The sequence below is a fragment of the Rhinolophus sinicus genome, chromosome 14 (assembly GCF_057876585.1).
Source record: "Rhinolophus sinicus isolate RSI-liver-muscle chromosome 14, RSI-T2T, whole genome shotgun sequence".
Taxonomy (NCBI): Eukaryota; Metazoa; Chordata; class Mammalia; order Chiroptera; family Rhinolophidae; genus Rhinolophus; species Rhinolophus sinicus.
The window spans coordinates 44,105,480-44,122,018 of NC_142514.1; the positions used below are offsets into that span (position 1 = coordinate 44,105,480).

Sequence of the window (16,539 nt, forward strand, 5' to 3'; positions counted from 1 at the left end):
AATCATTCTTCACTTAAAATTTTCCAGTAAATTCAATAAGAAAACTATAACAGTAGAACTGTTTGTGTTGAATTGGATTGGAGGGGAGGGGTCCCAATTTCAGACAGCACACAGTCACTAAGACCTCTCTTTCAGCCCAATCCCAGGAACACCTGATTTGATCTAAGCTCTCCTCATTTATAGATAAAGAACCTGAGACCCTGGAAGGAAAAGGGATTCACCCAGAAGTATGCAGTGAGTTACTGGCATGGCCCTGGCTAGAATCCACATGTCCTCCTTTCCGGCTTGGTGTTCTCTGCATTATTGTTAAGCTTCTTGTGACTAACCTGGGAAATATCCAGTATCCATAAGAGGCAACAGAGATGAAAATTCAAGCAGTGTGGGCCATGGAGGCAGGGGAGATTTTTAAGGCTAATCACCAGTCAACACAGATTTCCAGTTCCAACAGTTTTTTAATGCCTAATTATTTCCATTATAGAAATAATATTCATTCATTAAAGGAACTTTTGAAATAGCCAAGAAGCAGAAAAAAGAAAAATTTATAATCCCACCAATTATATACACAACCATTAACACTTGAATGTCTTTGCTTTCTGTCTTTTAATGAATAGATTGTTGAGTTTTCACTGAACTGTGCTCATTCTGTATATTCAATTTTGTATATCGCTGTATTCACAATATTATAACATGAGCATTTTCCATTTGTAAGCATTTTCTTTCATGGCTTCATAATATGCTTTGAAGTAGTTGTGCCATGTAGAACATTTTTTTCTAATTCTTTCACTATTTCAAATAATGCTCAAATGAACACATATCTGTGTATATAACATTTGATCCATGTTTATGGTAGTGTACCAAAATGAAATTATATAACATTAAAGAATTTGAAGATTTTTAAGTTTTTGGCACAGTTTCATATCACTCATAACATGTAGTTTCTTGTTTATGCACAATTAAATAAACATTGTTTTAGAGTTCTGGAAATGGAAAGAAGTATAGATTAATAATAATAATAATAATAATCACCATTATTCCCTCAACCCAGAGGCAGACAATTACTAAGTATCCTAGTATATTTCTTCCCCATCTTTTTGAAAATATGTACATATATGCACATTATTACCAAACTGAGACTAATTTTTGTGGTTTGGTGTTCAGTAGAAGCGTTCATGAGCATACACCCATGTCAATAAATAATACTTTAAGACCAAAGAGATTATAGCTATTAATCACAATGTTTTATCCCAGTCACACAGCCAAACACACTACCATTTGTCTGTTGCCAGCACAGTCATACCCATATCCTCATACTCGAGTAACAGAGAGACGACCTGCAGGGCTACCCCGAGTACGACAACTCTCAAAGAGTAATCTTGGCTATAGTTCTCATGGGATGCCTCTGAGAAACTGACTCAAGAATGGATACAGGCAGTGACAAGTGCATTTTCCTAATGTTGCACTTCTGCCGAGCTCAACTCAGAGTGATGCTCCAACATGCCAGGCGCCAGGAATAGCTATGGGCCCTGAAACCTGGGGCCCTGGTTCTCATCAGAAAATGTTTCCAAAAGCACAGTGGTTAAGACAGAAACTGTGACATCAGACCATTCCAGGTTCAGTCATGGCTCTGCCTCTTACTTGTTGTGCGACTTGGATTAACTCAACTTCTCTAAGCCTCAGTCTTCTCATCAGCAAAACTGAGTGACAGTAATTGCCACCTCATAAGTCTAAAATGATGATCAGATGAGACGATGCGTGTAAAATACTTAGCAACATATCATAGCAGACAATCAATTTTAGCTATAATGATTGTATTATTTTGAAGAGTTCTGGCAACAGCTTGTCTCTGTTTCTTTGCAGCTTTCTATTCTCATTCACAAATACACCTTTCTCTTCCTCCATTAATCTATTACAGAAAATACTTTTTTAAGTGATCATTCCCACAGCGGTCACTCTGGCAATGACTATGGCAGTTCACAATGTTATCATATTTATTCTATCACAAATGTTATTTGTAGCTCAAATTGGTTGAAATTGTCATTAACGATCTTTAATAAATAAGTTTATTTCAGCGCTTACTATTAGTATTCCCGGGAGCTTTCTATGACAATATCTCCTTCAGTCTTCACAATCCTGTGAAGTACTGTTATTACCATTTTTCAGTTGAGCAAATTGACATATAGACAATTTAAGAAATTTGCTGAAGGTCACACTTCCATAAGTTGAAGAGTCAGAATTTGAATCCAAGCCTGTTGGACTCCAAGTCCTAAACTCCATCCACTAGACCAGGGATTACCAAACCTCTTTCTGTAAATGGCCAGATGCTAAATATTTTAGACTTTCCAGGCCATATGGTCTCCATCATAACTACTCTACTCTGCCATTGTAGTGTGAAAGCAGCCGTAAACAACTTATAAACAAATCAGTATGCCTATGTCCAATAACTTTATTACAGACACTGAAATTTGAATTCCATATCATTTTTATGTATCACAATATATTATTCTTTTTTTTTTCTTTTTTTTCCAAACATTTAACAGATAAAAATTATTCTTAGCTCATTAGCCATATAAACACAGATGATGGGGTATAGATCTATCTACGGAGAGAATGTGATGATGAGTTTAGCTAAGACTCTCCAGTCAAATGAAACTATTTTCAGGTTACCAGGCTCTCCCTCAAAGCCTGTTATGTTATTCTTTGGGACTACAAAATTCCTGCCACCACGACCCTTCTCAACATCTGCCTTTATCTGCCACACTCCTTGTCATCCTTCAAGCCAAATTTTGCTATTACTTCTTGCAGAAAATGCAACAAACCCAATTCTACCACCACCCCATACTAAATTCTGTGCCTTTTTTCTGTTCTCCCTTAGCACCATATATGTTCCCATCACAGTGTCTATCACACTGGATCGGAATGGCTTGCCTACCTCCTCTGAGGACATGAAATTAGCTTCCTCTCTTGATTATAATTGTACTGGCTTAGTAATTATCACAGTGTTTGGAATACAAGAGGAGCTCAATAAATGTTGGAAAGAAGGGCAAAAGGAAGGGAAGAAAGTAGGGAAAGGGGGAGATTCTAAGGTACTTCACTGTAAATACCAAATGGCATATGGAAAGGGAAAAAGAGTAGGAAAAGAACCCGCCCCAAACCATTACGAGAGAAGTAGAAGAAAAATTGGCAAAATTGGATGTGGAAATCCTATTTCTGCTTCTCATGAGGGGTAGTTCGTGACCTCCTGTAAATGTGGTTGCCCATTGTGTTGAGACAGTGAAGAACAGGCAAAAACAAGTCTCTTGAATTTGTCCCATCAAGGCCCAGAGAAATGGTACCAACTTGGAGAGTCTGGGTGTCCCAAGGATTCCCAAGTCATTACATCATGGTTTCTGCCAGTAGAATGTGAAATGGCAATGGTTCAAAAATCAAAATGGCTTCTTCTAAATATGTTATATTTTTATATTTTTAAAAAATATTATACCAAATAGAATCCAACCCAAGACAAAAAGGAAAAAGAAATGAAAGAGTAATGGGTGAGATGGGGAAGTGGGTATCTAAAAGCTTTCTTTTAGCTCCAAACAAATTTGCTCTATTTAAGAGATTGCGGGAGCTTGGATTTGTTTTCCAAAGCTCTCCTTTGAAGCAAAGGGTTTTATCATCCCGCACCATTAATGCTTCAGATTTGGGGGTTTATTTTTTTTTTTCTTTTCTTGACCAGGTGCTCTATGGGAGAACTTCTTTGAGATGAAAATATAGGTACTAAAAAAAACACCAATTTTTCACTGCACTGCTGACATTTGCTTCCCTCTGTGCTCCCCCAAATTCTCTTATCCATTGGTACAATGCTCCAGGAGATGCCACCACATTATTCTACCAAGAGATTCTTTGGGGTTTCAGAAAAATGACGACATAGGCTTAGAGTCACACTCCAAAGCTCTCATTCATTCCCTGAACTTTTGGATATGCCAGGAAAAATGCCTGTCACTGGAAAGGTGGGGGAAAAGCCAAAAAAATTCCCAACAGTGTTCTCATTACTTTGGCTTCCATTCCCTGCCTCCTGTTGTTTCTCAGTGAGAAGGGGTGCTCTTGTATGTACTGTGTAGATTCTGCTCAAAGGGGGCATGGGAACTTCTCCTGGCCATTTGGAAAATGAATAGAACTGTGGACTGGGACTCATGAATTCCAGGCCCAAGTCTGTCACTAACTTGTCAATTTCCTAAGCCATTTGACTTCTCTGAGTACAATGGATAGTGTGGCACAACATCCAGATGCCCTCCAGGTATCGAGAACATTGAAAGACATCTCTCAGCTGAAAACCCCTCTGGATTTTGTCTTTGGCTAAAAGACCCATCTAGCCCAAACTTTCTTCTATTCCCTGAGATGGGCTTCATTCAATGATTTGTTGGTCACTGTGAGAGGACAAAGCCCTGGTCTCCTAGACAAATTTGGAACAGCTCTGCAGGGCCATCTTAGCTTCTGAGATCCCTGTAGGATTAGCTTTGCCTTTGTTGAAAGTGCATGGAATTTTAACTTCCCCTCTACTCAAACTTCCCTTTTTACTTCCATGCAGGTGTTGATCCTGACAGTCGCCATGCCCCCCCAATAAAATTCTTACACACAAATCTCCGCAAATATCACCCAGGATTCAAAGTTTGCTTTAAGGGAACATACGTGGGACACTGGCCCTTAGCTTTCCCATCTGTCTAATAAGGAGGCTACCATAAATGCCTCCATTTCCGTCTGTAAACATAAGTAAAGCACAATGATTCTGCCAGGTATACAATACAATCAGCAAAGGCAGCAGTGGCAGGGTCTCCTGTGCATCTGAATCCAACTGAATTCCAGAATTCAGGACATAGCTTTCCAAACACTATGAAACAAGTAGCACAGTGGTAAACAGAGACACTGAATATTAGTGTCTCTGTGTTGGAGTCTTGTCTCTGCCACTAACTTGCTAGGAGACTCTGGCTTAGCTTCTCTGCTAAGCCTCATTCTCTTAATCTACAAAATAAAAAGCTTTGTCATGCTTTTTCCCCTCTCCTCATTTAAATGAATTGATATGGAATAGATATTTGTTGGATTTTCTAGGCAAGATGGTGAAATAGGTAAAAGCTGTGCTTGCCTCCTCTCATGACCACATCAAAATTACAACTAAGTTACAGAACAACAATCATTGAGAATCACATGAAGTCTAGCTGAACCAAAGCCTTACAATTACAGACATACAGAAGAGGTCACCTCAAGACTGGTAGGAGGGGCAGAGATGCGGAATGGGATGGTCCCACACTCACATGCAACCATTAAAAATCAGGGGGGATATCTTGGCTGTGGAGGTCCCCCTTGAAGGATCCAGGGTTCCCAGCCCCTCTGCAGCCCAGGATTCCAGTGCCAGTGAGAGAAGTCCCCATAACTTCTGGCTGTGAAAGCCAGCAGAGATTATGGCTGAGAGGGATGGAGGTGGCTGCACTCCCAGGATTTCCTCTTAGAGGGCCTGCGCACAGACTTACTCGCTGACAGACTCACTCACTCTGAGTTCCAGTGCTTGGGCAGCACCTCGAAAGGCACCAGGAACATACGGGGAGGAGCTGAGTTGTCTGGCTTCGGGGTGAAAGATGGAGGGGCAGCTTTCTTCTGGACACAGGAGCAGGCGGAAGCCATTGTTTCTTTGTTGAGCCTTCCCCCTTCCTGACGTGTAGACACAGGTGGCCACTATATCTGAGTCTCCATAAACCTGGCTAATTCTGTTCGTTAGCCCCACCCTGGTGGTTCTCTGAGACCCCACTCTACCCAATGTGCAGACTCAGCCAAGCCATTTGCAGTAGCTTTTCCATATAAATGACGTATCTTGGCTCTTGCTGGGAACTTTACTAAAATTTCTCAGAGGTTCACAAAACCCAAAGAAGCAGCATCTGACTTCAGCGTGTTCCCTACCTCTGGCTGAGCTGACCTAAGCCCGGCACTAGTGGCAGCCAGGCCTGGTTTCACAGCTTGGCCTCTCAAGGTACCTCCAAGCCCAGCGCAGGTGGCAGCCTTCTGGAGATTTCTTTGTGGCTAATACCAGGTGGTCCCAGGCAGGGTACAGGCTGCAGCTGAACTTGGCCTGTGGTGGGGGTCTCTGCCAGAAGGCTCTGGGGCTGGCATGCCTGGTGGCCAGCTTCAGACTGAGCCAGACTAACACCATAAAGCCAAAGCATACATTAGGTGCCTAATTATTTATAACTGTATAACCCTCTCTGCAGGCCTTGCCCTCAGAAACCTGTGGTCTGAGGCTGGCTAACACATACAGGGAGCCATAATCAAGGCAGCCTCCCTGGATTCAATATGCTACTCATCCACAAAGGAGAGATATGCTAGAAGGTCACTACAATTTATAAGGTTCTCAAGTACTCAGGGAACAATTAGAAGGGAATAGAAATGAGCATATACTGAGCACCTGCTAAGTTCATATCACTGACTTCTGTCGTTTTGCAAATGCTAGTTCATTTAATTCTGACAACATTCCCTATAAGTCATCCATTGCCACTCCCATTTTATAGATGAAGCCTGCAGAGGGCATGTGACAATCCAGAGTCATTCATCGAGAATGTGGAATAACCAAGGCTAGAATCCACTATGGTTCCATCATCGCAAAGTAATAGAAGTACCTGCTCTTTTGTCTGTCACCCCAACAAGAATTAGGGAGCTCCTTGAGGGTAGGTCCTATGTCTTATTTGTACCACTGAGCATCTAACACAGTGGCAAACACCTGACACTAAATGCATTTGTATAACAATAATTAATTAAGACTTCCTGACTTCTCCTCTTGCTATATCTATTACATTAGCATACAATCAGCCTTGCTACTTCACCTCCGAATTTTTCTAAAAATTATCAGTCTTGAAACAGACAGAAGATAACACCAAATAACAAAGACGAAGCTTATTACATTTTCCCAGCTTACATAGGCACAAGTCATTTGGCCCCTCAGGGATTTAATAGCTGGCTAACTAGCCTCAGCACTGTCCACTTGCATGAGATTGGCTCAAATGGACCAGGCCACGCAGAACTCCATTTTTATTTATTCCTGAGAAGTCATTATGCTTCTGAAAGCCATCACATTTTTAAATGGTTTAAATACATCCATCTCGTCATTTTTAACCATACCCACAAAAAGCATCCTAAAGATACCTGATTATTCAATTAGAGTAAATTAGGCCAATGTATATGCTGCTGCCTCAGAAGTTATCATGCTTAATAAAACATACTTTGTAAATCCCATGAAGTCTGTAATTAAATTTACAAGCAGCTTTCTGCAGAACTTGAAACAAAAAGATGTCTGAATGTTGTGTGTGTATGTGGATTTGTGTTTTGTGTGTGTGTGTGTGTGTGTGTGTGTGTGTGCGCGCGTGTGTGCTTTAAGGTCCTGTTCCATAAGGATTATAGCTCCCCTGCTGTTTGGAAAAGATAATTTCACTTGTAACACTAATAACTTGAGCAGGGGAGAAGCTGGCCTGGTGAATGGAGTGCACTTCACTGCACATTTTGGCTCAGCTAGAAATCGGAAACAGATGGTCCTTGCGGCTGGTTTCCCACTCGAGCCCGCTCACTGCCAGCCTGTGGTCTTCAGTGGGCCGCTGCTGGCAGTCTGTGACTTGAACGTAGTAGGACAGTGGCAAAAGAAATCAAATCTTTTCCAATGAGCAGCAAGTTATAATGAAATTTGACAGATCTGACATTCTATACCCAACATCTAGTTAGAATATATTAACCTTTTAGTTTTCTTAAGCGCCTTGCATAGAAGTTGTGAATATACTTATTAGAGGGTTGTGTTGTACGCAGTTTTTTTTCTTTTAACAGAGGGCAGAGGGTTTAGTCCAATCTTGGGTGGCAGCTGGTTAACAGAAAATGCAGAAAAAGTAAAAGTCAAAGAATTTCTAAATGGAAATGAGGCACAAGAACTGCCACTAAGAAGAAAACTAATTCTTTGCAGAGCATGGCTGGTGAATTTCTGCTGAAAAACTATCAATATTTTCTCAGGAAAACAAAATACATATATATATATATATATATATATATATATATATATATATATTCAAAAAAATGTATCAAGTGGACACTTTGGTCAATGTTGCTCAAGCAGTAGTTCACCATAATCAGAAGTGTCTGGACGCTGATGGTAACCACTTTGAGCACCTCTTATAATTGCAGAAGTCAAATGTGACTTGTATCACCTTTTGTTATCGGTATATATTATTACAATTTTAATAGTTTTTTCCTTTCTTAAAATGTGTATACACTTTTTGTCACCCTCTGTATATATAGTATATATATGTTGTGTGTGTGTGTGTGTATATATATATACACACACACACATATATATGTATATGTATACACACGCACATCAGAAAATTAAGTTCACGAACTTTCCACTGTGCACTAATATGGTAGAAAGTTTGTGAACTTAATTGTCTGTGATATATATATGTGTGTGTGCGTGTATGTATATATATGTATGATATACATATATATGATGTATGATATACATATATATATATGAACACACACACACATACACACACACACACATACATACACATCCTAGATCAAAATCTGGGCAATCTCCAGGCATATCATTAAAATGGATGGGGCTGTCTGGACCCCCTGGCATTTTCTTCAATTCTGCCCTTTTCAGTTTTGCAGCATTTGCTTCTGCCATACGGTGAGAAAACCATGCCAGGTGACTTGGGACACTGGATTTTTTAAGTCACCACACTCATGCCCAGTAATGATATGTACCTGTGCAGACAACTTTGCTACTTTCATGAAAAAGGGATGAGTCTCCCACCAAAGATTCAGCATTTTTCTGGGTTTCAGAAGAACTAGGCTGTCTATCTTTTTGTGTGTATCCTCCCTCTTATCCCAAAGCTGATATGTGAGCACACACTCATTTTCAGGGTTAGACAGTGACATCCTGAGCACCATTTTAGGATTTCCCACCTGAGTGAGGTTAGAGAAAAGACTCAGGTATTAACAGTAGATAATCCCTCTTCAATATGGGCTTCTTTTTTAAAAAAAAAAAGTCTTAGACACCCATTGCCCGAAACTGAACTTCAATAGTTTCAGCAATAGTGTTCATTTCTAATTTCATGATTTCCAAGAGCTGACTATTCAAGGTCATATATACTCATTAAGCCCAGCATCCACCTCTACAAAAAAAAATTGTTTTTAAATCTTCTGAGAGCTAGTTAACTGGAGTAGGAAAAGCATGGGGTCTTTTGTCAAATTGACATAGGGTTGAATTTTTGCTCTTCTTGCTTAGTGTAGGTCATTAGGCAAGACTCATACCTTTTTGACCCTGACCTGCAAATTAAATAATAATAACAACCTCCTCGAGTTGTTGTGAAGGTTAAATGACATATCATACCTGAAAGCGCCTTAAAAAGTGCCTGGCACATGGCAAGTGCTAAGTCCTATTATTTCCCTCCTTTCATGGTTTAGGAGGCAACAACAGAAGGGTGAACTTCTGAAGTCATAATTCCTAAGCTTGAATCCTTCTTCTATCTCTAACTCCAGACCCTAAACAAGTTTCTGTAACTCTTTAAGCCTGTTTTCTTGTTTATAAAATAGGGTTAATAATAGACCAAACCTCATAAGGACCTATCTGGGGGAAAAAAGGATCTTAGAACAATGACTGGTTAAGAGGAAGTACTCAATATATTGGCTGTTATGATATGCTGCGTTCAAAATCAAACTGCTCTTCTAGAGTTTCAGATTTCCAGTGGCCCGGGAAACAGAGCTTGAAAGGAAGGGGGAAAAAAATTAGATGCCTACATTGCAGATGTTGCTGTTAAATGGGTGAGTAAATGAATGAATGAATGATATGTTCATTTAAGATAAATAGTACTACGGTCAATCTATATGAAATAAAGATAAGGAAGGCAACAGGAATTCAAAGGCCCATAGGTCACTGTGCACTAAGGTCTTGACAAGGGAAGTTAACTTGGGGAGGCAGACAATGTACTGGGAAGGCAATCGTTTGAGTCAAGATAAATGAAAAGTTTGTATAAACATGAGAAGAATGCAGTCAAATTTCAAATCGACTAATGTTCTATGCCTTTTTTTACTATCTTTCTCTCATCATTTATGGAGCACCAAGTATTTGCCCAGCACGGAGCTTGACCTTGTAGCTACTGAGACAAATAAGATATGGCCCTTACCTTCAAGAATCTAAAGGTCTGGGGAGAAGCCTAACTGGGAGGCAGAAGATTCCAGGAGAGGGTGCTAAAAGCTGAAATGCAGCAAGGCACACATAGAAAAACAGAGTGGAGGGACCTAACCCAGCCTCACAGGACAGAACTAGAAAGGGGAAGAAAAAGGATTTCCCTCCACAAAACAATAACAAAACATCAAAAGCAAAACAATAACTTTGGTTGGGCATTTATTACATATATCAGGGAATATTGACTTCATGCATGTTTTGCTTCTAACTAACTATATGTAGTTAGTTATATGTACTTAATAACTATTTTGATCTTCATTTTTCTGATTAGGGCACAGAGAATCAGAGAGGTTATGTAACCTGGGAGTGGTCACACAGTAACCAACCAAGCCTAGATGTGGGCACTTGGACTTCAGACAGTGTTCTCAACCACTACTATCCAGGTTCTGATAATCATTAATATTTCATTTCATGTTGCCTTTTAGCAACAGATGACAAAAACCAAAAGCTCTCCTTCCTTGGTATGGTACACCTGTTGACAGCAGAATTTTCAAGGTCTTTATCCAAATGCACTGCCACAAGGACACAGACGGGAATCCCATTCAAAAAAAAGAGGTAGCTGATTTGGGAAGCATCAACAGCCCAAATGATGCTGGAAAGTCACTTGCTCTTTGCTGGAGGCCTCATGTTATGAGAAAACAATTCCTTTTCTAATGCTCCCGTAATCTCCCAGACCATATTACTCATACTGCGCCCTGCAGTTTAACCCATCACTGACTTCATAGCAAGGGGAATTCCCAGTTCTTATAAAAAATGTTCAAAGGAAGTAAGAAAGTCCAAGTCCTGATGGGCTTGTTTCTTGGTGAGAGTGCTGTTTTTGCTTCAGATTCATTCATGTGCAGTGGGAAGAAGTATTCAAATGACAAGAGTTAAATTCAAAACATGTAGCCGCTTTCTGTTATATTTTTTTTCTGACTGAAAGCAAACCATTTAGATGTTTGTTTCCAAAAAGGCATCTGTCAGCAATCAAAGAGGAAAAAATGCATAAAGCAAATGCAATTGTTTGGAGTAGCATTTCCTGGATCATGTTAAATGCTTGAATTGCTCCCCTTTATGCTCACCAAATAATTTTATTTTCCACAATAATTGCAATATTTAACATGTTTTATTTAATCTTGTTTTAAGGCTATTAACAACTGGCCATACTGTGAAAAGACTTGAGTGCTATATGAGAAAGAACAGTTTCCACCAGCCCTTTAGAGAACAATGATAAAGTTAAATGCACCTAATTGTTCTGGTTTTAAAACACTATTATCCAATAATATTCATCATTTCTTTATTTAAAACTACTGTGCCATCTCCTATAAAATCTTCCCAGGTATTCCGTCATTCACAAAGTGAAATCTGGACTCCAGTTTACCTTGTGCCCCATTCATTCATAAATAATGGGTGTGCGTGCATAGGGTTTTCCGAGTCTCAGAAATGCAGCGGCTCAGATAAGAGACACCTCCAACTTCAGAGGTTGCCGTGAGACAAACTTAGAAATTACAAGGCTGTGGGCCCACGAGTCCAAAATATCCATGTGCCTATATGACCTGGGAGAATGCTAAGGAGACTCTAAAGTAAGGAAACTGGTTTTATCTGCTTGTCAGAGGCAAGTAGGAAATGATAAAATGAAATAGATTGAGTCAAAGCCAGAATGCTGCTTCGCTTCTCCTCTTTTTCCTTCTTGGTTTGTGCTATTTTAAATTTTATATAGACTTCCAACTTTTTTCTCTTTCATTCTCTAAATGGTAAACTGAAGAAAGATCAGTTCATTTTAATGACGCTACAGTTACATAAGGCAACAAACGTTTTGACTGGCAAGCTCAGGGCAAGATACTGGCAGAAGGTCGATTTGCTTGTAGACACTGAAGGTAACTTAACATTTCCTGTACTACAGACTCTTTTTTCTGAAAAGAGAGGTGATGCCAGAGTAATAAAGAATACAAGGATCTTCTTAGAGTAATGGCAATATCCATATTTGATGATAATTCTCAATACCACCTCCAATCCCCATGTTATTAGAAGAAATCCCATTACAATGAGGGATGAGAAAGAAAAAAAATACTTTATTTATTGTCTTTGTGGTTCATTCTGTAGAAGCACTGTGTTCATCTTGCTTAAATTATAAAACATTTCAGGTGCAACTGGATAAAATTTGCTTTGCTGAAATTGTTTTTGTCAAAATAGGTATTTACCCGATGCTAAATGGTTAAAATCACACCTACTAACGAAGAGGTCAGAAATAGGAAAGCAAAAGCCACCAAATTTAACCTCTTTGGAAATTAAAATGTGTCCTGAATAAGTTTATCTAAATATTATTTAGTCAAAAATGTGACTAAAAAAAAAAAAAATCCACTGAAGACTTGGGCTGTAAATGCACAACTTTTTTAAAAAAAACTCAGTTCAATAGCCCTGCAAAAAGCTGTAGATAAACTCTCCCATGCTCCAGACTGCCTATATAAAAAACCTGCAGTGTAGAGAACTGTAATATCACTGCTAGGTTCTTGGAATCAAGGAATCACTTATATTCAGAAAAAAAAGAAAAAGAACGTTAGTTGGTACACTACTCTTATGAAGGTGTTTCTGCAGTTCCTACTTTCACACAGTTTGAATGAATAAATTATAATAAATACAAGACATTCTCTCTACTTTTTTCTCCCCTCTTAGTCCTGAAGTAGAATGACTTGAAATTCAGCAGCTACCTGGACTTCTTCTCAGTTAAAAAAAAAAAACAACATTATTTTCACAGCCATTCTTATTGGTAGATCCATGTTATGGGTTTTTTGTTGTTGTTGTTGTTGTTGTTTGTTTGTTTTTTTGCTAAGGAGAGGATGTGTGATTAAAACCCCTGTGGCAAAGATAGCTTGGTTACAGTAAGGAAATCAGATGTGATTTTCCCTGAATAAGGAAGTATTCATGTCAAGTTTAGACTGAATTGTGTTCAACTGAATTGATAATGACTGACCACTTGATTTACATAGAATGGAAAAGCCCAGAATTATTTTTTTTTTAAAGGGGAAACATCAAAAAATAGAGATGGTACCTAGCCTAGCCCAGGTTAGAACCTGTGAAATATCAGTAATGTATTTCCTCACGTAAAAAACATGCCTCTAAATACAATGCCAGCCAGAACCAAAAATCAAGGGACTTGAATGTTGTCTTCTGATGTTTATGTTCCTTCACAGCCAAATTAACTAATGAATTCAATTTTTAAAAATAAGGTAAGAAAGGAGAAATATTTTTCCTCAGATTTTTTCTTTTTCTTTTTTTTTTCTTTCTTTTTTTTTTTTTTTTTTTTCCACTTCTTGGAAAACCTGTTCAGCTGTCCCAGATTTAGTTTTACACTTTCCACTTTGCTTCCAACAAGATGTGTAAGACAGGAAAACTAAACTGAACATTTTTTAAATGCACAGCTCACGTTCTTGAGAAAAGTGACTGTGAAAAACAGATACCGAATCAGACTTAAAGTCGAAAGGGTTGGGGGTGGAGGGGTAGGGGAAAAAAAAGCCCAAAACATCGCATGATAGTCTCTAAGCAGTTCCATCTGTCAAGCAGAAATTTTAGGCTAATAGCCTGTGGCGATCTCCCTCCGCAGTCCACTACCTGCCTTTGTCCTATTAAATCTCTTTATTCTCCTTAAAAAAAAAAAAGAGGGGGGATTGGTTGTTGGAAGGAAAGGAAAAACCTTGCAGACCAAAATCATCTGAGTGATGAAGCCCTAATTTTAACCGCCTCTTTGATGTGTAGCAGTGGGTTTTTGTTTTTTAAAAAGGAGAGAGAAGACAGTGCTAGGAGCAGAAGACTTTTCATCTCCACTTCACCTTGCCACTGGGTCTGTGAGAGATTGGTTCATTGTCAAGGAGATTTTTTTTTTACCCATGATTCCATATGGTATGGACCGGACTACATGTTGCCCCACATGCCACTGCAAATGTTTTCTCAATTAGGTGTCTTATCTCCCGTGAGTTAGCATCAGATGAAGCTTGCTGACAGCGTAATGGCAGGGAAAGCTTCCGACGGCTCCATCAAATGGCAGCTCTGCTACGACATCTCGGCCAGAACTTGGTGGATGGTGAGTTGGCAGCCGGGCTGCTTTTTTTTTTTTTTTTTTTTTTTTTTTCCCTTTTCTACTTTCCCTCCCTCTTTGACAAAATGTCCCAGACCTCACATTCATCAAATTCACATTTGATTTTTTTCACACTCTTCAGTGAGGCAGCCTCACACTCCTTCCTCTTGCCATCCTCTCTCTCTCTCTTCTCTCTCTCTCTCTCTCTCTCTCTCTCTCTCTCTCTCTCTCTCTCTCTCTGCCACTGCAACTTGAGTTCCCAGGAATACTTGCCCTGGTTTTCCATGGGACAATGTTTGGGAGTTGTTGTTGTTGTTGTTGTTGTTTTTGTTGTTTTTGTTGTTGTTGCTTTTTAAAGAGTATCAGAAGTTTTAAGGTGGAGGTGGGTATTTTAGCCAAGCCGATCTTGGGGTAAAAAATGAAACATTTATCCTGGCCCTCAGCTTTTGCTCCCTCTCTGGCTTCACATCCCCTTTACTTTTGTTTTCAGGGACTATGCGGTACATGGTTTTTCCTTAAGCTGTGGTATTTTCTGAGGACATGTGTTGGGCACTGGGGAGAAGCAAGTCCTGGGTGAATTTTGGTCCTGACCCATTAATTAGATTGTCTGAAGTCACCTGTGAGAGAACTCTGGGTCCCTATTCCCCGTGTTCCATCTGAGGACCCACAGCTCTCATCTAACTTTTTCCCATTTGTTTATGTCAGAGCAGGTCGTAAGTCCTTTAGGAACTCTAGCTCTAAGTGGAAAAGACTCACACACCCTATCTTTTAGTTATCCTGGGTACAAATAAAGTTTTAATCAAGTTCTACCATGTGGCCGCAGAATGAGTTAACTCACATGTCATGGTCAACCAGGCCAGACAACCTTTGACATCTTGGATCTATAAGAGGTAGAGTGAGTTGGGAGGATGCACAATAGCTTATTGTCACAGGAGATGCAAGTCCTGTGAGGAAGGGAGTCCTCAAATCATTACCGCCCTCGTTAGGGTGGTGTCCGTTAAGGATTAATTCGTTAGCAGTGCATTTCTAGTTTTCCGTAATTATTATTCTTTCGGCAAGCGTGAATTCTTCCTGGGAGTGAAAAAAAGTTTGCTGCCAGGACAATGAATGTATTATCCGTTCCTAACTGGACCGTGAACTTCAGCTCATTTCACATAGATATCAGTTTAAGGGAAAAAAAAGAGAAAGAGAGAGAGCGAGAGAGAGAGTAGTGTTGAAGGGGGAGAGTGGCGAATGGAATTACAAGACTGGACTTGGTCAGTTTCATTGTATGATCTGCGGAAAGAGTTCTCCTTTCTCCATCCTGGACCAATGGTGGTATCATTTTGGAAAGTTTTAGGAACTCTGAGGACTGAAAGACTATTAAAAGTGAGCTACCACAGGATTCTATTCGACTGCTTCTTGGGGTACAGTGTGTCCATCCTAAGGACTCTTGAATTAAGGTGGTCGTGGGTATGTGTGTACATGTGTGTTTTAACTTTCAATTTCTTAAATATACATTAGAAACTTACTGGTGATTTCAGGACAATGTTACTTTCAGCTTTTGTTTAATTAGATTAGCAGTAAACTATCCGCTTAGATCCTGAACTTTTTTTATTCAGGGCACTTGTTTTCCCAATAGTTTCTGCCAACAAGAGCAAGCTTTACTTGTATGTTATAATGTTGCCTATCCTTTCGTCTTATGTAGCTTATTAAACATTAGAAATGAATATACTGATTGGTTTGGCTATTATTTTCTAAGCTAAGTTGTAACCTTAAAAAAAAAACTATGTGCTGATGTCATATTCTGGGCGGCATTCTACTTCCTTGTATTTCAAGAGCTCATAGATTTTATAGACTGTTACTTTTTATGGCAAATTTTGTCATCTCTCTTTTTGCAAAGATCACCAAATGCTCCTCTTTTATTTTTAACTTGGAAAACTGTCATTTCTTTTGGTAAAGTTTACTTGGAAGTTGCTTTTCATTTAAAATTATCTTACAGATGTTTTACCATGAGGAATATAAAATATAAAAGTGGTGGAAACATTTAGCAATGCAGTTGACTAAAAATAAACAATGCTATAAGTTCACATGCTGCTGTTTAGGCTGCATCCTACAGGAAGTTTCTCTCAATTTCAATGGTTCTACATCTTTGCTTTGAAAACGAGTGAGAAATCAGAGTGCTCTTTAAAGAAGTTGTAGAAGTTACCATAGAGAATAAATTGATTTTTTTATTTCCCTCCAAAGTGACCAC

General features: G+C 39.2%; 1 protein-coding gene and 1 long non-coding RNA gene across 7 annotated transcripts in view; one reads left to right on the plus strand and one right to left on the minus strand.

Moving 5' to 3' along the window:
• The window catches only part of LOC109447115 (uncharacterized), a 260,261-nt gene that overhangs the window by 243,178 nt on the left and 544 nt on the right, over window positions 1-16,539 (minus strand). The window lies entirely within an intron of this gene.
• NFIA (nuclear factor I A) overlaps window positions 14,014-16,539 on the plus strand; it is a 562,979-nt gene continuing 560,453 nt past the window's right edge. Inside the window, exon 1 of one of the 5 annotated variants that reach the window (XM_074334805.2) lies at window positions 14,014-14,312. In XM_074334805.2, the coding sequence (XP_074190906.1) occupies window positions 14,217-14,312 (96 nt within the window). In that variant the 5' untranslated portion in view covers window positions 14,014-14,216. The remainder of the gene's footprint in view (window positions 14,313-16,539) is intronic. The other 4 variants (XM_074334806.2, XM_074334804.2, XM_074334808.2 and 1 more) reach the window with 4 other exon arrangements.